General features: G+C 43.8%; 1 protein-coding gene across 1 annotated transcript in view; it reads right to left on the bottom strand.

Moving 5' to 3' along the window:
• Positions 1–27,578, bottom strand: part of AOX1 (aldehyde oxidase 1) — a 504,603-nt gene that overhangs the window by 454,715 nt on the left and 22,310 nt on the right. Inside the window, exons 2-4 of the mRNA XM_086955224.1 lie at positions 8,840–8,897; positions 5,356–5,452; positions 714–822 (exon numbers count right to left, since the gene is read on the bottom strand). Coding sequence (XP_086811350.1) covers positions 714–822; positions 5,356–5,452; positions 8,840–8,897 — 264 coding nt within the window. The remainder of the gene's footprint in view (positions 1–713; positions 823–5,355; positions 5,453–8,839; positions 8,898–27,578) is intronic.

Raw genomic sequence — 27,578 nt, 5'->3', positions numbered from 1 at the left:
TTAATAAGAGAAAGACATATTTAGCAATTCTGGGCTTCTTGCAAGAATATCATACCTGCCCTTTCCCCTTAGTGAAAAAATAACTCTTCAATGTTTTATAGGTATATTTAACATAAAACTGTAATATTCTAGGAACGCATTAGGGTGTAATATTGCAAAAAAATGTTTACATTGTCACAATGTATTCTCTGTTAGCCAATGCAAAATGTGATGTCTGAAAAGGCTTTACTTTAGCGACCTTTCTTTCCTACTATTTTAATTTAATCGGTTGCATTGTCATCTGGGCTATGAATATAACATCATGACTAAGACATGGAATTTAATGAGTTTCTAAAATAAAAATCAAGGACTGAAAACATAGTTTTATGGTGACCTGGACTCATAACGTCACTCCATCAATGCACCCATGTCACAGATATTAATCGGCACACTATCTGATAAAAACTCTTTCACTGAACAGTACACAGGGGTGCAGTTTCCATGATGCCAGGTCGACCAATCATTACACTGTGTGTTCAGGACCACAGTAGAGTCTGTAATAGACTTTTATTTGTCCCAAAAATAACATAGCATCATGAGATGATATAACACCTCTAAATGTCCAACTTGGAACTTAACTGGAGTAATACAAGCAACATCATTCACAGACATGAATAGTCAGCTCAAAGTAAATAGAAAACCAAAACACATAGGGATGATGAAAATACTCTTACCTGGACTGGATGCAGTTTGGTGGTCGTGCTACCAATGCCTTCTACTGTTGTCACCGCTGTACCGTACAGAGAGCAGATAGGAAGTAGGCAAGCGTTCGCAGTGTAATGACTTTGGATTATAAAGGAAAATAAGGATTATGAAAATAAGTTATCGTTATGTATATTACTTGGTGAGTAATAAGACGAGTGCCCATGAGGAAGAACAAGAGGTGAAGATAATGGAAGAGCGGGCCCACCTGCCAAAAGCATTAGGCCATTTTTGTGTGCCTTGGTACTGTGGCTGTAGACTACGTTCAGGTGAACACACAGGATGTTATGAGATTAACCCCTTGCATGCTCATGACCGCTCCATGCCGTCATGAGCCATGGGTGGCTGTGCTCATGACGGCTTGGTACTGTCATGCCACCGCCGCTCCTCCCACGTGGCACTAATTCCCCGCCTGTGTGGGCGAACTAATGAGTGGGCGTGGTCATGACGGAACCACACTGTCATGAGCACACGCCGCCCGTGACTCATGATGGCGTGGAGCCGTCATGAGCACCGAAGCGCCGTGCTCACCCCCTAGCCCCCCGCGCTGCTGCGGAATTCGCGGCGCTGGCAAGGGGTTAAAGAGAGGGCATTTAACAGCATTTGGTACATTTATTGGCAATCTGAATTCTGTGTCAATATATCAACCAATAAGCTTTTAGGTCTATTAGTTATAAACTTCTAGAGCAAACACGGTTGTCACAGCTGCATGAATTCCAGTGGGGACTGAATGCTTTGCAGCCTCACACCATGGGGTTTAAGGCAATACGCAGCTAAAGTTGTCTTTGACATACCTGAAACCCCATGATTGGACACCCCTAATTGTGGATAGTATCGCTATCCACAATCTGATATTGAACATGAACAATACCAGGGGTCTCCAACCTTTTTATGTAATCAGCTCAACTTATGTTCCAATCCTCTCGAGCTACTAATATTACTAGAAAAAGTAAGGGTAACTACATAAAACAAGGTTACATTAGTGGCCACCATAGGCAAGATTAATTAGCAGTGTTCACATCAATGCATATGGCATGGTTGCCAGTAGTAATGTAAAAAATGCTTTGTCACACCTCTACATGGGTAATACCCATCACTGCAATGACTCTAGTGCAAAGTTATTACTAATAAGTGCTCCCCAATACAGTTTGATTTTTATTACTCAAATATCAGCATTAAATAAGTATTGCAAATTCAACAAATTTTCACCAAACATCACAATCGGTAATAGTGGCTTGTGCATTTATAACACTATGAAGTCCTAGCCTGTAACACAAAGCACTGTGAATATGCAAAAATTGTACTGCACTCAATTTCAGCATGGCTACTGGAATAATGCATAAAACCAAAAACGGGTATGGCTCTGATCAGCAAGGCCGAGCCCAATACACAATATAACAAAAAACGTGCCAATGCTGATTGCTATTCAAGATCTATTTCTTCAAAATGTATAAACCATACATATTTGAAAGCTCATTAGTAGCTCTTTATTTTTAGTTTTTTATATGTATATATCATTAAAGATTTCTTCCGAATTTTTCTTTTTTTTAGAAACGAACAATAACAAAATGATTTGGGGGACAAGGGGACCTGTAGAAAATCACACAATCAAACGATCATTCATACACACAATAATATTTCATATTCCACACCATACCACTCACAACCCACCTGCAAGGTACACACACACACCAAAGGTAATTAAAATGAACCAATGCAGTAGCACATGGTCTGCCAAAAACCAAGTTAACGCAAAGAATTCTGTATAATGTATCACAGGAATAAATCCATACAATTGAACAATTTTGACACAAAATTACCCTTTTACATTCAGTGTTGTTACAGTACAATTCAATACCCTTCCAAGATTTATCATTTCTTTGTGACTAAATCCATTGTTTTTTTGCACTCCACACCACCCCAGTTCAGACATGGCCGTATGCAAATCAGCCTTGACCCTGTGCCTCATGGGAACAGTCCAGCCCGAACTGCCAAGCCATGTCTTTACTGGATCGGAATCAAGCATCCTAGGACCGGTTGCTGGCTATCAGCCGTTTTCAGCCAGGATAGCTTGACTCCAGTGGTGTGGAGAGCATGGGACTCACGTCTGAGCATACCCATCCCACTCGGGTGACAAATGCAAAACCAACAGTTGATGGACAGAATGCAGAACAATGTCATACATTCACCCCAGTACAGAGATCTGGGCCTAAATCCATCGTTTTTTTGCACTCCACACCACCCCAGTTCCGACATGGCCATATGCAAATCAGCCTTGACCCTGTGCCTTAGGGGAACAGTTCAGCCCGAACTGCCAAGCCATGTCTTTACTGGACCGGAATCAAGCATCCTAGGACCGGTTTCTGGCTATCAGCCGTTTTCAGCCAGGATAGCTTGACTCCAGTGGTGTGGAGAGCATGGGACTCACGTATGAGCATACCCATCCCACTCGGGTGACAAATGCAAAACCAACAGTTGATGGACAGAATGCAGAACAATGTCATACCTTCACCCCAGTACAGAGATCTGGGCCTAAATCCATCGTTTTTTTGCACTCCACACCACCCCAGTTCAGACATGGCCATATGCAAATCAGCCTTGACCCTGTGCCTTGGAACAGTCCAGCCCGAGCTGCCAAACCATGTCTTTACTGGATTGGAATCAAGCATCCTAGGACTGGTTTCTGGCTATCAGCTGTCTTCAGCCAGGATAGCTTGACTCCAGTGGTGTGGAGAGCATGGGACTCACGTCTGAGCATACCCATCCCACTCGGGGTGACAAATGCAAAACCAACAGTTGAGGGACAGAATGCAGAACAATGTCATACATTCACTCCAGTACAGAGATCTGGGCCTAAATCCATTGTTTTTTTGCACTCCACACCACCCCAGTTCAGACATGGCCATATGCAAATCAGCCTTGACCCTGTGCCTTATGGGAATAGTCCAGCCCGAACTGCCAAGCCGTGTCTTTACTGGACCGGAATCAAGCATCCTACGACCGGTTTCTGGCTATCAGCCGTTTTCAGCCAGGATAGCTTGACTCCAGTGGTGTGGAGAGCATGGGACTCACGTCTGAGCATACCCATCCCACTCAGGGTGACAAATGCAAAACCAACAGTTGATGGACAGAATGCAGGTCCAGTGAAGACATGGCTTGGCATTTCGGGCTGTACTGTTCCAATGAGGCACAGGGTCAGACTGATTTGCATATGGCCATGTCTGAACTGGGGTGGCTGAGTGAGCTAAAGAATGGTGATGGATTAAACCCAGATCAGTTGACTGGGGGTGAGTGTTTGATTTGCTCAAACTCTCCGTCCATCATCCCCTTTTATTTCGCTTTGTTCGCCCTAAGTTGGCAGGGTATGCTCAGATGTGAGTCCCTTGCTCACTTGGCCACTGGATTCAAGATAGCCTGGCTGATGAGGATTATGAATCCGAAACTGGTCACAGGATGCTTGTTTCCAGTCCAGGGAAGACATGGCTTGGCAGTTCCGGCTGTACTGTTCTCATGAGGCACAGGGTCAGACTGATTTGCATATGGCCATGTCTGAACTGGGGTGGCTGAGTGAGCTAAATAATAATGATGGATTAAACCCAGATCACTTGACTGGGGGTGAGTGTTTGATTTGCTCAAACGCTCCGTCCATCATCCCCTTTTGTTTCGCATCATTTACTTATGTCATGGTCGATATTAACTCTGATGAGTGACTATCCTCTTCTTCAGTTCTTCACGCAGGTCATATTTTCAGTGCAAAAGAACCAATGGTGAATATGCGCGTTATCAAGTATCTTTGCGATAACATAACATAGCACAACATGGCCAAACACAACAAAGACAAATTTACCTTTAGTGGGAAGTCAACAATCCTAGACTTGGGATCGCTTCCATTAATAGGATTTAGCATCAAATTGCAAAAAGATCTTATTGGTTGGTAACAGACGAGAGCCTCTTAAAACAGCAGTTTTACAAACCCCAATTGATTGCTTTAACTCAATAACCAAGGATCTCAGCAGGCATAGTTGCATGCAGATCAATGCAATGACTGCTAGGCTAGGAAATGATGGTCAATTAAGATAATTTTAAGCACGACGTTTACTGTAGCAGTAATGGCCTCATATTCCAAGAACACACATTTGCATGTCGAGTACCTGAGATAGGAGTGAAAGTTTGGAAAATACCTTTGTACGCAGCCCTAGTAAATATGGGGCATCGTCAAAATTAAAACGCTGTTGCGGCGGAACGTCCACCGCAACACCCATTGCCCACCCCTTTCATGCTACGTATAGCATGAAAGGGTGGCTTATTCCACTTAATGTGGCTTAACGCCCCCTTGTAAATAAGGCCAAGCCCCTATTTCCGCAGGAATGTCACTAAACCTGATGTTCCTGTGGAGATAGGCCCTTGTAAATATGCCCTGAGGTTTACTGTGGCAGTAATGGTCTTCCATTCCAAGAACACTGATTTGCATGTCTAGCACCTGAAGTGGTCTTCCAGTTAGGTGTGCAAGTTTGAGAAATGCGGGCGCAATGACTTTGTACGCCACTCTTTGCCTGGAAATAAAATACAATGCTGTGTCCAATAAACACTTGGCCCTTAAAGATAGAAGGATACAGGATCTTCTTGCTCACTGGATTGAATGTTGATACCATGACGGTGCACGCTCCGCAGCCGCCTCCTCCACAGCCATATTTGGTCCCCGTCAAGAGAACTAAGGTAAGTAGTTAAAGAAAAAGAAAATCCAAATACATTTTGAAACTCTAGATTATGTGCTTCATTTGTTCACACTACAGAGAATCATTGATGGGTGGTGCTATAGTGTGTAGATGTAGTACAGCAACCACAATCTTCTACTTCTTGCTATGATTTGTCTGCATGTTTCTCTGTTTGTAAACATGAGTATGTTATTGCATTTAGTATACTGATAGTAATACTAATAGCGATAATAATAATGGTAATAACAAAATGCAGCAAATACATATTGCAAACACACATTGCTGATTCTAAGTTTCACTTTTAATAGAAAAACAGTATTATGCCAATATTCTTGAGGTGTTTGGCGTTTTTGACTACTCCGAATCGTGACCGCACAATCTTGTTTTAATGACTTCCACCCCTAAGGATGACACACATTCATACACAGTTTGTGCTGCTGAGGGCATTACGTTGGACTTCCTGGAGGACTTTCAGAGAGCTGTCAGGTCGCCTTATTGCTGTAATATGGGGCAGCCGAGACTAAAATGGGCCTTTATGTTTACAGCAAAAATAATCTGCACAGCAAGGAATTAAACTTGCTGTAGTTTATTGAAGGTTTTTATGGAGGGCCATTTACATAAGATTTTAACTGAACAGACCTGACGTCGTTATGCTCCTGTGTCAAACAAACGATTTTGCTGAAAGGGAAGACAAATCTGAGATAGGTCATAGAGGCAAAAATGTGACAACCGGTGAATCCAGTGGCGATTCTCCACTTTTGAAGGAGAGCTGTTCACCAGCAGAGCACAGCACGCCTGAAACGGGGCACACATAGCGTGCACTTCACCACAGTGAAGGGGTAACTTTGCCCTCCTTCTGGTGGCAGGGGTGGCTCTAGGCTCATGGTGGCCCTGGGCAGGGAGCGTAGGTAGGGGACCCCGGAAGAGGGGGTCCGGGAGGGGCGGAGCGCGAAGGCCAGTGAAGAGGGGGGGTCAGGGTGTTTGGAAGTGGAACAGAGCCGGAGGCCGCCAAATCCCTGCCAGGGGCCGCCACGCAAAAATGTATCCATCCTTAGAGGATTATTATATTAAGGATATATATTGGTGTGGTGGCCCCTGGGATTTGGTGGCCCTGTGCAGGTGCACAGCTTGCACATGCCTAAGGCCGCCCCTGCTGGTGGGCTGCGGGGTGACCAGCGGTTGCAGATTACAGCTCAGTGGTGCAGGCCTTTTTACCTGCACCCCTGTAGGGAAGTCTGCTTACTGACTCTATCCTAGTCCTGCCAGCCACCCATTACTGGGGTCCTGGCCTTTCCTCATAGGTTTTGTATCCATATCCATTTAGGACATCATGTGTAGAGTTGCAAAAGATGTAAGCTGTCTCATCTCTTCTCTTGATACTGAAGTTACCTGATGGCCGACTAGAAATCTCTATTTCTTTTACTGTAGAACTTGGCTTACTCTAAGCCCAGTCAAATCTAGCATTTCACCTGTGTTTGTAGCGTTTGTCTAGCAATCCAAGTTTTACGTGTGTGCAGTCTGCCTGCAGTCTGACTCAAGCAGCCATACCCTGTCACTCCTATGCGGGAGATTCCTCAAAAACTGGAAAAAGAGCAAAATGCACTTCCTTGCCACTGGAGGAAAGTTTTTAGTTTTAAAGAAAGCTGCATTTTGTTTCACCCATGTTTTACACATGTGCTTTCAAATAGGGATAAATGGTGGTCTCCCTCATCCAGTTACGTGTACGCCATAGTAGCTCTTGATTAATGTGGACAAGAAGACTTTGATGCAATGAACACTGGCACCACAATCTAATTTCTTGAATTACTTTGGTAGGACCCTTGCTTAGTAAAACGAAATACCTGGTTAATTCCTACAATTCAACATGGTTAGGGACCCTGGTCGAGATGAACAACTGTTTCTGCGGTCACAAAAGAGATATCAACCTGTTTGCGACTGCAAAAAACTGTGGTAGTATCTACAAATGCTATTTTGCGAGTCAGTGACTCGCAAAATAGCATTTGCGACTTGCTATTAGGAAGGGGTGTGCCAAGGGTGTCCCTTCCTAATAGAGACTCTAACACCAATGTACTATTGTTTTGCAACCGTATTTGCAGTTGCAAAACACTAGCAGTTTAAGTAGGTGGTAAACCGCTCACAAACGGGAAGGGATCCCCAGGCGACCCATTTCCCTTTGTGAATGGTTGCGAAAATATTTTTTAAGAGCAAGGACCACTGTCTGCACTTAAAAAATGAAACTGAAAAGTTTCATTTTTCTTTTTCAAATGCCTCCCGTTTTCCTTTAAGAAAAAACAGGGTGCATTTTAAAAAAATGCTTTTTTGAAAAAGTATTCCCAGATATGGTGGTCTGCTGACCCCAGCAGGTCACCATCCATGTGAGTGCTAGCCATTCCCAATGGGGCCGCAAATTGTGCTTGCCTCATGAATATTAATGAGGCATGCAATTTACGACCCCATTGGGAATCGCAAACAGTGTCTGAGAGACTGTTGTACATTCAGTTTAGCAAGTTGCAAATTGTGAGTCGCAATTCTGTGCAATTTGGGACTCGCTAAACTGAATGGTTGTATATCTTGGTCAAACGAATTCAGGAACCCTTTCATGATCTCATCTGCGAAAGATCCCGGGAAGGTTTCCAAAATGAAAACCAAATCTAGGACAACTTTGTATGAAGGCTTCTCAGGAGAGCTGGTGTACAACTCCCTCCAGCCTCAGTGCAAGTTTAACCTCACACCAACCACCTCACCACAGCTTTCAGTCAATCCAACTCCGCATTCTGTAATAAAACCACCAACAAGATGTAGCTTCTGACTGACCGTAGAATGTTCCCCGAGTCAAAGCACACACTACATTCACTAACACAGACTCCATAAAATGCAAACACCCAAAGCATACAAATCAATATTCTGATAAGAGCGTACACTCAACCTAAAGTAAAATGAAGGTACGGTGTAGCTGGAGCTCAATTCTACTCCCACCAAGCTGTTCCATGTCACAGATGACCTGACGTTATGCCCTTTAGGTGCTTCAGGAAGCAGTGGAAGAAGAGCACTGCACCCACAGATCTTCATTGTGCCTTCCATCTGGAAACAACCATTACACGCATGCGTACAACGCATGCCATTACCCCGCATGTTGTTACAATGGGAATGGCTTGTTGCAGGGGGTAGAAGGTGTTGGATTTAACTTCAACACCTTCCCTACTGTTGCACACACTAGAGTTGGAATAGTAAATTATACTATTCCAACTTCCAGCGCACCCCCGACAGCAAGTCGGGGTAAAGATTTGCGTGGTAATGGCATGCCTGGAATATGGCATGCGTTGTAGCGTCATACAACCCAGACAGACAGACAGATAGATAGACAATCTAAACTCAAAGGATACGCCTCTTCCTGAGGTAGGACAGTAGCATTGTTTCTGGATCTGCATTCTTCTCTGTGATCTGAATTGCAAAGAGAAAATGTTCAAGTTGAATAATATCAGAGATCTTCAAACGGTGGGGCGCGCCCACCCGGGGGCCGTGGCTGAGTTCCCACAGGTGTGCAAATGTCTTTGTAACTATTTGTTAAATAACAATGGCCTGGAAGCCCAACTTTCTTTATTTAGCGTTTTCAGGCTGTATTCATCGAAATCAAGCAGATAGAGTTTAGAAAAATGAATGCTGATTATTGGCTCCCTGCTGGCGGGGTCAAAGACATTGCTAAGTGTCTAAAACGAATAAATGTTCTGTAAATATTTGTGTTCACCTTTAGTGATCTACATATAAAATAATCCACATACTGTAAATGAAAAATAAAGTAATCATTGGGAACATTTCTTTTATGTTGTGAAACCTCAATTGATTAATGTGAGCACTGCAGATGCCTAATTGTATAACCGCATAATTGTAACACAAATCACTATGAATATGCAAGTCATTATTTAAAAATTGCACTGCACACAATATCAGCATGGCCACTGGAATTATGCGGCACGGTAGGACAAAATTATGCAGCACGGCTGACTAAATTATTCATTAAAAATAGGCTACATTTGAGGCTTAATGTGGCTCTTTTTGGATTGATATTACTTCATTATTTTGTCAGTTTTAAACATGCTAACACTGTCTTGGCAAAGGTTTTTCCTCATTAGTACCAGTTTATCACCCAAACACAGCAATAAGCAACAGAAAAGTGACCAGTCAAATTTTGCGATGGGCCTTCCACTGTGCGGCAACATGTATTGTTGCGCTTTTATGAACTTTGTATCCTTTTGAGCTAGAAACATTTTTTTGTTAAAATCTGCAGATTATACAGCAGATGGTGGATAATGCTGCAAATCCATAATTATGTAGAAGATTCTGCAGCCGCAAAAATTACACATTTCCAACTGTCCCAAGTATAAAGTAGGCTACTAAAACTTTTTTTTTTTTTAAGATAAAACAAGTGCTTTCAAAGAATACCTTTTAGTAACAGTTTATACACTGTACCTAGTGAAAACATTTTTATATGCCCATGAAGAGGATGTTTTTCAAAACTTAACACCCCTAGATCACCTCTCAAAAAGAATACATATTTGTCACCATACAGCTTCTAGTAACTCCTAAATAAAAGCCTGTACTCGGCTCCAAGCAGCCTTTACATTTGGTGATTAACTAATTGCATACATTTATCTATTTTTCAGATAGCAAGTAACCTGGTGAGAAAGCATGTTGCTTCTTTAGTTCTCTGTCCATGGATAGTATCAAAGAGATGGCCGAGAAGAGAGTGTGCTAAGTGGGGGGCTATTTTTTTCAGTTACAAATGGACAGACACAGCTTCCCAGGGAGATTCCCTGAAGAATGTGTAGATTTACTTTTTTAAATGACTATCACTGGCATCAGTGCGCCAGGTGCAGTGATACTGGGTTAATACAATGAGGGACCAATGCACCCAAATTATGGCTGTGTTATTAGCAAGAAGATAGGTGGGACCCAGGGTCAGGCTGCGATCGCAAACCATCCCTGACAATTACGTTCGACCGGCCGCGAGGGTAATATGGGGTGGGTTGGATCCTGCCGGGAACACTGCTTCTGCACTTTGGTTACAAGGTGTCGATTTTGCAGCACTGCAAAACCGGCCCTCTGTAACAAAACCGTCCCCTACTGGTTCAAAACCGGCCCCCACCCTTCCGGCCCACCGGGGAAACGCCCGGTGCCCACTATGGCCAGTCCGGCACTGGTAGGAACCCTATTTAGGTGTTAGCATTATGGCCCAAGTAACGCTTGCTGTGCAGGGAAGAGGTCCAAAGCAAGGGGGCGAGGTATGCATTTCCCCCTTTTTTGCGCAAAGAGGTAGACAGACTGCTGTGGGACTCAGGACTGAGGTGATAGCCAGTGGAATTTGTAGAGGAGTAAGTATCATTTGTGCAGCAGATGCAGTGTCACAGGGGCCTAGGGGTGTGAGACACCTTCTAAACCCCAATTAGAATGATTTCAATATCCTTCCTTGCTTAGGTTAGGACCCAGCGCACCACTGCTGTTCCAGTGTTGTTTTAGGCCTTTTACCAGTGGCCCAAGAAAGGGAAAAATTGACGCTGGGGAAACATCTGAGTTTAGCTCTTTGAGAGATGGCAGAGCAAAGGATGGGGCAAGATGGAGGCCAATATCTTCAACAAGGTGTAGAGGAGACTGCCCTCTTCGTCAGGCAGTTGCTATCATTACTGAAGCAGGTGCAATTGCCCTGGCCCAACAGTTTGACAGACCCACTACATAAAAATTATAACTGACTTCATTTATAAAAGACGATTGGGGGCTCATTTTCCTTATTAGCATTAGGGCAGAGCTTAATTTGTGCCGGTGGTTTCCGGTGCTCAGCACCGGCACTTAATTGTCAGCACTGGCTCTAGTGACAGTCCACCACATGGTGGCACTGTCTTTTTTTTATTTTGATATGAGCACAACAGCCCTGTTTATTAAGTCTATACACTGGAAATGAATAATACTATCATCTCATGACATTATTTTAGCTTTTTGTGGCCAGAAATAGTCTGAATTGTCACACTTGTAGGAGTGCGTTGGTTAACTGTTATACTGGTACTGCCATTGGCAGCGCTGACGGGGTATGGGTATTGTATGCTGCAGTGGCCTTCCTTCATTTTTTTACAAATGAAGCACTGCATTGGGGTATATGTAGTACTTCAGCCTCCATGTACTCAAGCGCAGCAAAATGATCTTTCCCTCCTTAATATCCACTCCAGAATAGAATATGGTTCTGCCAGAATATAACAGGCAAAATATTGAGTACCAAAATACATACAAGGTAAGTGTGTGTATAAATGTACAGTAAATTTGTTTTGTATAGCGCGCAATTACCAGAAGGCTAGCAGTTGAACATCAGAGAAGCAGTCAAGAGAAAGCAGATCACTAAGCTTGACTTGGTTATTCAGCAAAAAAGCCAGGGTTTTAGCTGCTTATTAAACTGCAACTGGTTGGATTGGGCTCCAAATGAGTCCAGCAAATTGTGAGCTTCCTTACTTCTATCACACATCAAAGTATCCTGAACAAAGCCTGCTTGGTCCAGAGGAACCAGGGATGGAAGGATTGCTCCCAACCTGGCTACCAGAACTCTTCTGCAAATCTTACATCTATATTTAAGAGACCAACTGGCTTGTGTGACTCCTGGTGTCTTTGGTCATTGTCCAATTTTGCCATCACTGAGACCGTTGCCTCCAACAAGGAGGTGTCACCAATACAGCTGTCCCAGGTCATTCATTAATAATGTTATAACATATACCAAAGAGCAACTGAGCCTTTGTTCTGAAGAAACCGACTGAAAAGAAGACAGGTCCTGGGACTACTGCATCTTCTATGCTATGTACGACCAACATACTTCCTTTTTAATGATTGGGCATTTTTGCACCATCAGCCCTTGCTCCTCAAACAGCTGCAGTTGAATGGAGGCGAGTAAACCTGGATCCCCCTTTCATCAGACTCCTCTCTTTTGTACAGCCACTGACACAGCAGTCTAAACTACTCCAGCTTCTTCTTGTTCCCCCCACATGATGGCTGTCTCTAATTTCCATTATTCAGCCCTTGCAAATATTCACTCTGCTTTGAGGCTAATTATTACTCTGCTTTATTTCCCCTCTTTGTAGTACCCTTGCTTAAGTCAAACCAACGTGGTACCCCTCTACATTTCCATTGGTTTCATGTGCCTTCTAATCACAATCGTCTTATGTCAGTTTATGTGATGCATACTGTTATGCTTAGTTCCTGCCTACTTCGGTTTTCCCCAAGTTTCACCTGCACTATCCCTTATCATTTACCTACTGATCACCCTGCATCATTATTCTCTATGCGCCTGGCATATGTTGTTGATTACCTTGTGCAGTAATGAGTCCTACAAGAGAGCATCATTTGGTATCCAGCGGCCTCCTTTGTTGCTGTCCCACACTTTATTCCAATCTAAGGTACATTCAAATGAGCCAGCCAATTATAGACCAATCGTGTAGTCTTGTTTTTAAATCTGGCTAAAAGCAGCTTTAGCTGTCTTCTAGAGCTCATGTCATCAACACTAAAAACATAAACAGAGAAGGGCTTTGAGTTAGGCCCTTCAGCCATTGGTTTGCTCTGATCAACCACTTCAACAACTGCTGGAAGGATTCACATTTTGGATTAGGCAAGAGGAGGTGTGTCAGCATGCTTGTTTCCCACTGTGCACAGATGATATACCAAAGCATCCAAGCACAGTAATAAAGGAATACACCAAAGCATCCAAGTGCATCCAAGCACAGTAATAAAGGAATACACCAAAGCATCCAAGCACAGTAATAAAGTAATATACCAAAGCATCCAAGCACAGTAATAAAGTAATATACCAAAGCATCCAAGCACAGTAATAAAGGAATATCTGTGCTCCTAAAAGCTCTTCTGCACTTCTATTGGCTTTGCACCATGTGCCTTATAAATGTGATTTCAGCTTCAAAACGTAAAGTAACATTGTCACTTACTTTGAACTTAAAAGTGATTTTGCAGCTAAAAAGAACTTTACATCTAAATATTATATGTGCTTTTAAGCATTTTATGCACTCATTCTGATGTTCCACCACTGATGATTTTGCAACTCATCGTGCTATTATTCGAATGCAATGTCAAACTGATGCACACCTTTTACACCCAACACTTTACACCTTTTACATATCTTACTAGCATTTTTTCTTTGGGTATTTCTTCAAATAAATGTCAACCTAACTGTGAATTTGGATCCTCTATGAGCCTTTGCAACTAAAAGTGCCTACCTATTCCTGTTGATGTTGCATTAAGGATGATTTTACACCTAAATGCAGATTGCTCCTTCCGAGCTCAGAAGCCCTCACCTTATTCTGGCATAACACTTTGCCTTACTGAGATGTGTTTATTTCGACTTTCCACCGCCAGTTCATTTTTTTAGGGTCTTCTAGCTTTTAGTGGCACAGGCGTAGGAAGGGGGTGTGGTGGGTGCGGGAGGGCCCGGGTGTCATCACTGAGTGGGGTGTCAAAATGGCAAAAGTATGTGTTTTAAACACATATTTGTGCCATTTTGTCAAGCCGGGGGTGACAAGTGTCTTCACTGGTGGGGGGGCGGGGGGGGGGGGGGTGAAAAAATAGCAAAAATATTTGTTTTAAACACATATTTTTGCCATTTTGTCAAGCTGGGGTGACAAGAAATGTTCCGCACCAGGTACCACCTGACCTTGCTACGCCACTGTTTAATGGAATATATATACACCCCTAAAATCTAGAGGACCTTATAAAAATGAAATGGCGGTGGAAAGTCTAAATAAACACTTCTCAGGGTGGCAAAGTTATTTTGCAGAATAAGCCGAGATGAGGGCTTCTGTTCTTGTTCTACAGACATACACATACATGGCATTACATTAAAGTCTGTTGTATGTACATACAGCCTCTCCTGGGGGGCAGTCTCTGCTCCGTTTTTGTTGGGTGTCAAGTTTCATAAAGGCAATGTTATAAATATGCTTAGATTTACAGCAATCCATTTGGGAGCAGCATTTGTGCTGAATATAGGTTCCTTAAGTGCCAAAACCCCTCGCACAAATAGCTCCGGTCAGTTTTATTTGAACAGAGAGGTAAATATTTAGTTGTTAAATTAGTTTCGCAATTTATATTCTTCTGATTACATTATGCTGTTACAATCTGTATGTAGTGTTAGGTATGAACGCTGACAATCTGTGAGGTGGTACAGCTCTTGCAGGTATGTAACATACTACGCCAGTACGTGGTTCCAACTTTATTTTATCATTTTATTCCCAGGTGCAAAGTGAGACCTATGCACAATAAAAGGTTGAACTCTCAAAGAGAAATAAAAGAGACACAATTGAAGATGATTTTGTAAATGGGGGGTCAGTCCGAGCAGGAAAAAGACAAGGGAAAATGTGATTGGGAAGTGTAACAATCTGAGGGAAACAGATGTGAGAAGTCAAAGGAAAAATGAGTTGAGAGGAGAGGCAGAGCGTAGGACTATATAGAATGAGAGAGGGAGGAGAAACTGTAATTGGAAAAAGGGAAGAGCGTGTTTATGAACGGAGTTTGAGTTACCTGAGCTAACTATAACTTATGCCCCGCAATGCACTGCTTATGACCCGACATATTACATCACTCATGACATGACAGTGACATCACCCACTCACATTCCCACACAGCAACTCAAATACCCATTCACAGGCCCATACAAGAACTCACACAATCCTTCACTCATAAAGTCACACACAAACCCACTCACTCACTCATAAACCACTCACACAAACACTCGCTCATACAGATACTTATACATCCAGTTACTCACCTGTGCAGCCACTCACTCACTCACACACTCACCCACCCATCCACTCAGCCACTCACTTATTTAACAATACAGCCACTCACACACTCACTCACTCACCCATAAAGGTTCTCAACACAGACACTCACTTACTCATACAAGCACTCACGTACCCACACAGGATAGGTACATACCCATTCACACATCCATACAAGGACTCCAACATCTGCTCACTCACCCACACAACCATTCACACAGACGCACACTCTCCAATACAGCCACTCACACATCACTCACCTAACCAAACAGCCACTCACTCACCCACAGAGACTTACGCACCCAGTCACTCACTCATACAGCCATTCAGACACCCACTAAACTACTTACAGTCACACACACAACCACTGACCCACTCATACAGCCACTCATACAGCCATTCACTCGCCAATACAGCCACTGACACACCTATTCCCTCACCAATACAGCAACCCACACAGTCACTCACTCATCAACACAGCTACCTGCACTCCCTCTTATACACTTATACAGCCACTCACACACAGATATACACAGTCACTTAGTTACTCACATAATACATGTTAGAAGTAGTATCACTCATTAGTAGTACACTTAGTATACTAATTAAACTTTTGTGGTAGCTTATGATATATGTATAACAATCATAAACTCTTACAAAATACATTTACTTACTTGATGATGTCATCAGGGATGTCAATTGAGATGTCATCTGTGATGTCAGTGACCATGTCATGAGTGATGGATATGTGAGGTCATAAGCAGTGCATTGTGGGGTAATAAGTTATAGTTAGCTCAGCTAGCTACAATTGCTGAATTTCTATAGTTTTGTATGAGTGTACTTTGAGCCTAACTATAATGTCCCTTTATCCTTTGATTTTTCACTTAATTTCTAAGGTTTCTTTAATTCTATTTCCTAACTATAACACCCCTGTAACCTTTTCTTTTTTTTAATGAATATATGGATAGATAGATAGATAGATAGATAGATAGATAGATAGATAGATAGATAGATAGATAGATAGATAGATAGATAGATAGATAGATAGATAGATAGATAGATAGATAGATAGATAGATAGATAGATAGATAGATAGATAGAATGAATGGGGTTAGAGCTTTGGAAAATGTATGATTGCCACAGAGGAAAGAAAACATGACAAAAGCTGAAAAAGAGCCCCAAAGAGAAAGTATGATAGGGAATCCAAGAAACCAAGAGAAGCGCTAAAATAGAGCCACATAAAGAGTGAAGGAGACACACAAGGGCCCTTTGAGAAAGAGGGAGAATGGGCAAATAAGCCATGGGGAGACGGCATATGAATTTTGCATTTTATAAGGAGCACTGACGCACAAGCCATTTTCCTAGTGTGGAGCATCATCAACACATGTTATGCACAGAAAATTTAAAATACAGCGATGCTAGATTATGTTTAGTCGAAAAGTGCCCTTAGGAGAGAGAAAGCTATAGTGGTAATGTTAGATAACCTAGGAGAGAGGGAAAGAAACTCCTTGAGATAGCTGGATAAAGATGGGGTGAGGGAAAGCCTCTATGGGACAGATAAAGCAATAGTACATGGCTCCAGAGAGGCAGAAAGGATGAAAAAATCAACTCCAGAGAAAGGAGTAAAATCAGGGCGCCGATTTCGGCCGATTTTGTTACAGGGGGCCGATATTGCGAAACCCCTGTAACAAAAACAGCGGCCCAAAACCCCCAACCTGGCGGCCCACCGGGTAAACTCCCGGTGCCCACTACGACCAGTCCGGCCCTGAGTAAAGTAGTACTAAAAAATATAAAGAAAGAAAGAGCCTTATAAAGATAGGGTGTAGAAGAGCCCACATTGGAAAATTAAATAATAGGAAACACTGAGGCAGAGAAAAGCAGTCTTTCCTTTGCATGAGTTGGTTGTCAGTGTTTAGTGCATGTTTGATGTGCCAGATTGAGAGCATGGGGACCCGACGTGCTCGGTTTCATTGTAAATTTCTCAAGCTGCTCAAAAGTGCCAACTGCTCTCACTGGTCAGATTGGCCAGTGCCAAATCCCCCAACAGTGCTACATTCTCAGACTGCTCAATAAGTTTCATTCATTATAGCACACAGACCACATCTGTATAAAGTATATTCAAAACAACTAAAATGTTACTCTGTGTTAAACCTCTTATACCAATCCGAAAGCTCTTAATACATTGAGTATTTGACAATAAAGCCTAACATGTAACATCACACTAAACAATGAATATACTTTTCTTCAATCTTGTTGCAGCTAGAATGTCTTTGTTCATAAAATATAGGGCTATTTGGAGGCATATTCTAATTCTGCTTTGAATAATGTGGTCTTGATGTTTTCCTAAAATGTTTTAAGGCAGTTCATTCTCCTTGTAAACAGTGATTATTACTGAGCTACGCCACTTTGAATTTTACTTGTGCTAATAAAATATTATTTTAACAATATTAAAATCTAAATATTTTGCAGAGACCACTATCATTTGCTATCCTGTTACTACAAGTGAACACCAATCAAACTGCGAGTATGTGTGTATGTGTGTGCGTCAGTCGCTCACACACCCTAGAAGAGAAAGTTCCACATCGTGGAAGGGTGTGTTTTATTGAGTGGTGAGCTCGGTCTTTATTGATTTCGGGGAATTTGAGGAAGAGACCTAGGATTGTTTTATACAAGAAAGCATGTTGGGAAAAGATCTAAATCCTGACTTTTTGACTGATGGCCAAGTAGTTAGGAGTTGAGGGAAAAAAATGTGTCTTGAATAGCGTCTCAATTGTTGGTAGGTTGGGTGTTGGCAGGTAATGTTCGAGTTGGCTGCGCCGCATGCAGCACTGCAAGCTGGGGGAATTGAAAATAGAGCACAGACACAGGAAGTACAGACAGAGGCAGTTTGCACAGAGGAACAGTACAATGTGGCCTCTTCACAAAGGAAAATTATATATATAAATAAAGGACTTAGCTCTTCTCACAGTTCATAGTCTCCTTTGGCCACTGAGTGTGGCAGCAGAAGCTTGGGTGTGAGACACAAAATTATACCTAACAGTTTCCCTCACAATATAAAGGAAAGCCACATATACTACTGCTTCTGGTGCAGAGGAATGTAGTATATTCAGCAGCAAACATTCTCGACGCACGTTGGCGAAGCATCACCTGCATCACGTAATATAAATATATATATATATATCAACCAGCGGCTCCCCCCTTCCTCCTCTCCTGGGAAGCCAATTGAGTCGCACACGCTGCACTGAAATGATGTTTCTTTATTGAGAGCAGTATCGGGCAGACATGGATTTTGCAGGTAACCTGACGCGTTTCGTCGACGGCTGTCAACTTCTTCAGAGGTATTTGCTGCAAGTAGGGGGCTTGTGTGGAATTACCTCCGTTCTTATAGTTGCATGGCTTGCCCTCTAGTGGACGCTTGGATGCGCTTGCACAGCATGCTCGTTTCGGTAGTTCCACTGCCCTCTCCTTGCTTACTGCAGAGTATTTGTCTGTCTCTCTCTGGAACCTGAGGTGTCCAGAAGTGTAGCTCCTCTGCTAAAACTCATTTTCAAAGTTTATGGAGGCGACATTCCCCACTCTGGTGTAGGGCGGCTGCCAGTTTCCCTTGCCGTTTTACCGGGTCTGAAGAGGTGTGTCCATATAATTGCGGGAGACTCGGCGCTCTATCTGTCGGTGCGGCCTCTGCGACTGGACACCATCGCTTTAATATCAACCAGCGGCTCCCCCCTTCCTCCTCTCCTGGGAAGCCAATTGAGTCGCACACGCTGCACTGAAATTATGTTTCTTTATTGAGAGCAGTATCGGGCAGACATGGATTTTGCAGGTAACCTGACGCGTTTCGTCGACGGCTGTCAACTTCTTCAGAGGTATCTGCTGCAAGTAGGGGGCTTGTGTGGAATTACCTCCGTTTTTATAGTTGCAAGGCTTGCCCTCTAGTGGACGCTTGGATGCGCTTGCACAGCATGCTGGTTTCGGTAGTTCCACTGCCCTCTCCTTGCTTACTGCCGAGTATTTGTCTGTCTCTCTCTGGAACCTGAGGTGTCCAGAAGTGTAGCTCCTCTGCTAAAACTCATTTTCAAAGTTTATGGAGGCGACATTCCCCACTCTGGTGTAGGGCGGCTGCCAGTTTCCCTTGCCATTTTACCGGGTCTGAAGATGTGTGTCCATATAATTGCGGGAGACTCGGTGCTCCATCTGTCGGTGCGGCCTCTGCGACTGGACACCATCGCTTTAATATCAACCAGCGGCTCCCCCTTCCTCCTCTCCTGGAAAGCCAATTGAGTCGCACACGCTGCACTGAAATGATGTTTCTTTATTGAGAGCAGTATCGGGCAGACATGGATTTTGCAGGTAACCTGACGCGTTTCGTCGACGGCTGTCAACTTCTTCAGAGGTATTTGCTGCAAGTAGGGGGCTTGTGTGGAATTACCTCCGTTCTTATAGTTGCATGGCTTGCCCTCTAGTGGACGCTTGGATGCGTTTGCACAGCATGCTGGTGTAGGTAGTTCCACTGCCCTCTCCTTGCTTACTGCCGAGTATTTGTCTGTCTCTCTCTGGAACCTGAGGTGTCCAGAAGTGTAGCTCCTCTGCTAAAACTCATTTTCAAAGTTTATGGAGGCGACATTCCCCACTCTGGTGTAGGGCGGCTGCCAGTTTCCCTTGCCGTTTTACCGGGTCTGAAGAGGTGTGTCCATATAATTGCAGGAGACTCGGCGCTGTATCTGTCGGTGCGGCCTCTGCGACTGGACACCATTGCTTTAATATGAACCAGCGGCTCCCCCCTTCCTCCTCTCCTGAGAAGCCAATTGAGTCGCACATGCTGGACTGAGATGATGTTTCTTTATTGAGAGCAGTATCGGGCAGACATGGATTTTGCAGGTAACCTGACGCGTTTCGTTGACGGCTGTCAACTTCTTCAGAGGTATTTGCTGCAAGTAGGGGGCTTGTGTGGAATTACCTCCGTTCTTATAGTTGCATGGCTTGCCCTCTAGTGGACGCTTGGATGCGCTTGCACAGCATGCTGGTTTCGGTAGTTCCACTGCCCTCTCCTTGCTTACTGCCGAGTATTTGTCTGTCTCTCTCTGGAACCTGAGGTGTCCAGAAGTATAGCTCCTCTACTAAAACTCATTTTCAAAGTTTATGGAGGCGACATTCCCCACTCTGGTGTAGGGCGGCTGCCAGTTTCCCTTGCCATTTTACCGGGTCTGAAGAGGTGTGTCCATATAATTGCGGGAGACTCGGCGCTCTATCTGTCGGTGCGGCCTCTGCGACTGGACACCATTGCTTTAATATCAACCAGCGGCTCCCCCCTTCCTCCTCTCCTGGGAAGCCAATTGAGTCACACACGCTGCACTGAAATGATGTTTCTCTATTGAGAGCAGTATCGGGCAGACATGGATTTTGCAGGTAACCTGACGCGTTTCGTCGACGGCTGTCAACTTCTTCAGAGGTATTTGCTACAAGTAGGGGGCTTGTGTGGAATTACCTCCGTTCTTATAGTTGCATGGCTTGCCCTCTAGTGGACGCTTGGATGCGCTTGCACAGCATGCTGGTTTCGGTAGTTCCACTGCCCTCTCCTTGTTTACTGCCGAGTATTTGTCTGTCTCTCTCTGGAACCTGAGGTGTCCAGAAGTGTAGCTCCTCTGCTAAAACTCATTTTCAAAGTTTATGGAGGTGACATTCCCCACTCTGGTGTAGGGCAACTGCCAGTTTCCCTTGCCATTTTACCGGGTCTGAAGAGGTGTGTCCATATAATTGCGGGAGACTCCGCGCTCTATCTGTCGGTGTGGCCTCTGCGACTGGACACCATTGCTTTAATATCAACCAGCGGCTCCCCCCTTCCTCCTCTCCTGGGAAGCCAATTGAGTCGCACACATACATATATATACATATATATACATGCATATATATATATATATGCACAGAACATCACCTCCAACGAAAAGAATGAGGGCCACAGCAGGGAAACAAGTTGAGGCAACTTTATTTCAATCACGGCGAATGCATTTCGGCTTCAGCGCCAGGTGGTTGAAGGAGCAATGAGCGCACTCGTGGTTCAGAGTCATTAAACCTGTACTGCCTCCAACCTATTGGTTGCTGCCTACTCCGCCCCTCAGCAAGTGCATGGGATCACCTACTCTGTACATTTGAAAAGCAGGCGAACTACCTTACCCAGAATGCAATGTGGGTTCCAGATATGTATCGCGGTTTGGCGGAGATATATATAGGCAAGCAGGAACCACAAAGTCTGTTACCAGCTGCTCTCCGCATAAAGAAAAAGCACTCTCAAGTCACCAACCGCAACAACCTCTAAAACCAGGGAGTCCAAATAACGGGGGCAAGTGCGAAAGTTCACCTCGCCCAGCGAGGACCAAGATAGCCCCTACACCGCTGCAGTCTTCCCAGCCAAGGGGTGGGTCTCAGTGATTCCCGAAACCTGCACAAGCCCGACTTCCACCAAAGCAAAAGAACCAGCGGGTCTGAGTCCTCTTGATGTTGCGGGGGCCCCTGAAGTGCGCCACTGGAACACGTGCTGACAATGTGCACAGAACATCTCCTCCAAAGAAAAGAATGAGGGCCACAGCAGGGGAACAAGGTGAGGCAACTTTATTTCAACCACGGTGAATGCATTTCGGCTTCAAGTAAGCCTTCCTCAGCACCAGGTGGTTGCAGGAGCAATGAGCGCACTCGTGGTTCAGAGTCATTAAACCTGTACTGCCTCCAACCTATTGGTTGCTGCCTACTCCGCCCCTCAGCAAGTGCGTGGGATCACCTGATCTGTACCATTTGAAAAGCAGATGAACTACCTTACCCAGAATGCAATGTGGTTTCCAGGTAGGTATCATGGTTTGGTGAAGATATTCCTCGGCAAGCAGGACACCACGAAGTCTGTTACAAGCTGCTCTTGTAGTGTAGTTCCTATTTTCCCAATAGGCCCTGCGCATTGGAATAACATAAACAGTAGTATCGACATAGAAGTGCGGATCTTCCAGGCCTCCACTGACTATGCTAAACTTAATTGGGTTTGTTACCAACTAGCTCAGAGGTCACTGGAAACTTTCTTGACTGAATAGGAAGTGATCAGCTTCCCTGGCACAGCCAAGAAGGGATTCAGTTTTCCAACAACCGTGCAGCATGACAACTTTGTTCTTCAGATAAGAGTCAATCTCTAGAGTTGTGTGAACAATAGACAGTTATTTTACTCAGTCAGTGGTTGTGCAGTTTACTTTCACAATATGTAGAGAATAGAGAGACGGGCGTTTTCAATAAAGGGTAACAGTCTTTCTTCTCGTACAAGAGAAATGAATTGCCACAATTGCAAGACTTGTTATTATAAAAAGTACGTACAGTAAGATGAGTATTGCGAAATAATACTGTAAAAGCATTGATATGGTTTCTTAGCCATACAATGGTTTAAAATGAATAAAACATATATACATTCATATATACATTAGGCTAAAATACTCAATTGGTGCTTCTAACTACGCCTACCCCAGTGTACCTGACCTAAGCCTAATACTTGGGAGGGGAGTAAGTAAGTAGCTTTAAGTTAAGTTGGTTTTGCCAAGGTTTGCTTCGAGAATTCTCTCTAAGGGTTTAGTCAACACCATACCTCTGGAATAGAATGATGGAGGTCTGGTATCTCCTTCAGGGGGTCGATATCCCAGTCACCCACAAGGGTAGCCTGGAAACGCCGAAGCTGGATTTCTCTGCAGGAGAAAAGACAGCGTCTCTCTCAGCGCGTCGAGGAGGAGGAGGAGGGGCAGCGTCCGCGGGCAGCTTGCATCTGTTGGGCTCTTGCAGGGGACGGCTGTTCAGCTCCTAAGTTCACCACACCATCGTTCGCTAGTTAGCAGCGATAGCAGTAGCAATAGCAGCTATGGTATCAACAGCATAACAGCAGCTTCTTCAGCAGCGATGGCATTGAGGCAGCTAGCGTTTGCTTAAGGCAACGTTGGTAATATTTATACCTAAAAGGTGCCTTGTTTGACGTAAGTTTTTGGACATAAGATGTCAATAAAGATGTCACTAGGAAGTGATCGTCTATCAGTGCTCATTAGAGTTCTATTACTAATCAAAATATAGCAAGCGGGGCTTTCCCAGGTTGCTGAGTTTTTATCTTGTTGAAGAACTCGGAGTGTTAATCTAGGAATCTCAGATAGTAACTTCTGCTATGTCATTGCACTAATTGGCTGCAAAGGAAGTGGCAGAGAAAGCGATTCTGAAATGTGGCTCTGTTCGTGTGAGGCCGGAGACGAGTTTCTGAATATTGCATTTGATAGGTTATGCCAATATAGGGAATAAATGGATTTATAGCCGTATAGGGGCATAAGTCACAGTATCGATCAGGGTCCTAGATTAGAACGCTACACCCACTCCACGAATTCATGTCCATCAAATTACTAAAACTATAGCAATAAGATGCATGTGTAACATTGCCCACCCCAAAATACATATATGCATTTGAAACAGGCGTATTTGTAATACGTGAAAATTTAGGTACTGTACGTTTTTGAAGCATAGAAATCATTCAAAAATCATAGCATATGAAATCAATGAACGATTTTGCAAATAGAATTACACATGAAAATATCTCTGAATACAGAAAAGAAGGGCGAGATAGTTTCATCACATATAAATGCATTGCAGTAAAATGTGCTAGAGGCTGGTGTAAAGTTATTATGTCTCTAGATGTATTTAGAAATAGAAGTAGAAGCTTCTGTTCTCTATGAATAGTTCTACTTTAAGCAAAGAATTTTTCCGTGCCAGAAAAAGGTGAATATTAAAAAGTGTTCAATTCAAAAGAATTCATATTCATAAGTATTCATTTTGAATCTGTCTTAGTACATCTGGTATTACCGCCATAGACGGAACACCATGTGTTTTTGTGTAAATGGAAGCAAAGACTGTACCCCAAGTGTCACAGTCCTCCACGTGTGGTGCGATTCCCATAGGAAGGCAGATTGTCAAGATTCTATGTTTCTCAATAGGGGTAGTATCCAGAAATACTGCCTCTATTTGAGTGATTTTTTGCGCTAACCAGAAAGGAATTTGTTCCCGTTTTATGGGTGTTTTACCAAGACATAATTGTATGTTCTGTGGTGTGATTTTATTAGTGTGCCCCTGATGGGGGGTCAGCTGTGGTATATTAACAGCTGGTTGGACTGTTGCAGTCCGCATTACATATTGGACTAATTGCCTATGTATTTTTATAAGTGTTTTTAGCTGTACTAACAGCTCCTCTTTTGACATTTTTTCAATGTCAGGATGTGGTGTGTAGCTGGCTAGAACCGGCCACGTTGCTCCTGGTCTACCTAGTGGACCGAGCCTGGTTATATGATCATTGTGTTTTAGGGCGCCTTTAAACCAAAGTAAATGTTCTTGGTATTTTAGTGGGATTTCAGTCTCCTCGAAAGGAGCGTACTCTTCCAGTGGATCCTCTATTTTATAATAGTGGAACTCGTGTGTTGCAGCGTTTGCCGCTGGAAATTTTATCCATGAAAAGAATACCTCTGTCTGTCGATATTCGTGAGCCTCTATCACGAAGACGACTGTGCCACCTTGTGTGGTCAGTCCATTTTCCATAAGTTTTAAAGTTATAGATGATTATTCCACCCGGTTCAGTAGTAGTGTCGGGACCCTGCTGAGTCGCATCTGCTGCGGCCCCAGTGGTTCCGTTTTCTCCTGGCATTGTATAAATGCAAGGTTTTCAGAGCAGGTCTCCAAGGAGACAAAGATTAGGTGCACAATATTTTGGAACACTGTATCCTTCAATGTTGAATAAACCAGAGCTTTACATAGGAATCTCTTCCTACTAAGGTCGGGCGGATTTTAACCTTTCACCCACTCCAGACGTCTATTGGAGTATTTACGGGAGAAAGGGGTCTGTGTGAAATATGCACGACTGAGTTACTCTAACGTCTTGCGTTAGTTTATCGCCTTACCAAACGTTGGGCGCCATGTAGTGTAGTTCCTATTTTCCCAATAGGCCCTGCGCATTGGAATAACATAAACAGTAGTATCGACGTAGAAGTGCGGATCTTCTAGGCCTCCACTGACTATGCTAAACTTAATTGGGTTTGTTACCAACTAGCTCAGAGGTCACTGGAAACTTTCTTGACTGAATAGGAAGTGATCAGCTTCCCTGGCACAGCCAAGAAGGGATTCAGTTTTCCAACAACCGTGCAACATGACAACTTTGCTCCTTAGATAAGAGTCAATCTCTAGAGTCGTGTGAACAATAGACAGTTATTTTACTCAGTCAGTGGTTGTGCAGTTTACTTTCACAATATGTAGAGAATAGAGAGACGGGCGTTTTCAATAAAGGGTAACATTTATTGAACAGTCTTTCTTCTCGTACAAGAGAAATGAATTGCCACAATTGCAAGACTTGTTATTATAAAAAGTACGTACAGTAAGATGAGTATTGCAAAATAATACTGTAAAAGCATTGATATGGTTTCTTAGCCATACAATGGTTTAAAATGAATAAAACATATATACATTCATATATACATTAGGCTAAAATACTCAACTGGTGCTTCTAACTACGCCTACCCCAGTGTACCTGACCTAAGCCTAATACTTGGGAGGGGAGTAAGTAAGTAGCTTTAAGTTAAGTTGGTTTTGCCAAGGTTTGCTTCAAGAATTCTCTCTAAGGGTTTAGTCAACACCATACCTCTGGAATAGAATGATGGAGGTCTGGTATCTCCTTCAGGGGGTCGATATCCCAGTCATCCGCAAGGGTAGCCTGGAAACGCCAGAGCTGGATTTCTCTGCAGGAGAAAAGACAGCGTCTCTCTCAGCGCGTCGAGGAGGAGGAGGAGGGGCAGCGTCCGCGGGCAGCTGCTCTTGCAGGGGATGGCTGTTCAGCTCCTAAGTTCACCACACCATCGTTCACTAGTTAGCAGCGATAGCAGTAGTGATAGCAGCTATGGTATCATCAGCATAACAGCAGCTTCTTCAGCAGCGATGGCATTGAGGCAGCTAGCGTTTGCTTAAGGCAACGTTGGTAATATTTATACCTGAAAGGTGCCTTGTTTGACGTAAGTTTTTGGACATAAGACGTCAATAAAGAAGTCACTAGGAAGTGATCGTCTATCAGTGCTCATTAGAGTTCTATTACTAATCAAAACATAGCAAGCGGGGCTTTCCCAGGTTGCTGAGTTTTTATCTTGTTGAAGAACTCGGAGTGTTAATCTAGGAATCTCAGATAGTAACTTCTGCTATGTCATTGCACTAATTGGCTGCAAAGGAAGTGGCAGAGAAAGCGATTCTGAAATGTGGCTCTGTTCGTGTGAGGCCAGAGACGAGTTTCTGAATATTGCATTTGATTGGTTATGCCAATATAGGGAATAAATGGATTTATAGCCGTATAGGGGCATAAGGTCACAGTATCGATCAGGGTCCTAGATTAGAACGCTACACTCTCTGCATAAAGAAAAAGCACCCTCAAGTCCCCAACCGCAACAACCTCCAAAACCAGGGAGTCCAAATAACGGGGGCAGGTGCGAAAGTTCACCTCGCCCAGCGAGGAGCTAGATAGCCCCTACACCGCTGCAGTCTTCCCGGCCAAGGGGTGGGTCTCAGTGATTCCAGAAACCTGGACAAGCCCGACTTCCACCAAAGCTAAAGAACCAGCGGGTCCGAGTCCTCTTGACGTTGCGGGGGGCCCCCGAAGCGCGCCACTGGAACACACGCTGACAATGTGCACAGAACATCTCCATGAAAGAAAAGAATGAGGGCCACAGCAGGGGAACAAGGTGAGGCAACTTTATTTCATTCAGGGCGAATGCATTTTGGCTTCGAATAAGCCATCCTCAGCGCCAGGTGGTTGCAGGAGCAATGAGCGCACTCGTGGTTCAGAGTCATTAAACCTGTACTGCCTCCAACCTATTGGTTGTTGCCTACTCCGCCCCTTAGTAAGTGCGTGGGATCACCTGCTCTGTACCATTTGAAAAGCAGGCGAACTACCTTACCCAGAATGCAATGTGGTTTCCAGATAGGTATCGCGGTTTGGCAAAGATATTCCTCGGCAAGCAGGACACCACGAAGTCTGTTAAAAGTTGCTCTCCGCATAAAGAAAAAGCACCCTCAAGTCCCCAACAGCAACAACCTCCAAAACCAGGAAGTCCAAATAAAGGGGGCAAGTGCGAAAGTTCACCTCGCCCAGTGAGCAGCCAGATAGCTCCTACACTACTGCAGTCTTCCCGGCCAAGGGGTGGGTCTCAGTACTTCCAGAAACCTGGACAAGCCCGACTTCCACCAAAGCGAATTTATATACAAAACGATCTGCTCCCGCAACTTCCAA

This window comes from Lissotriton vulgaris, chromosome 2_1, assembly GCF_964263255.1.
Source record: "Lissotriton vulgaris chromosome 2_1, aLisVul1.2, whole genome shotgun sequence".
NCBI classification, from domain to species: Eukaryota; Metazoa; Chordata; class Amphibia; order Caudata; family Salamandridae; genus Lissotriton; species Lissotriton vulgaris.
The sequence above is the reverse complement of the archived record's forward strand: the minus strand, read 5'-3'. Positions and strand labels throughout refer to the sequence as shown.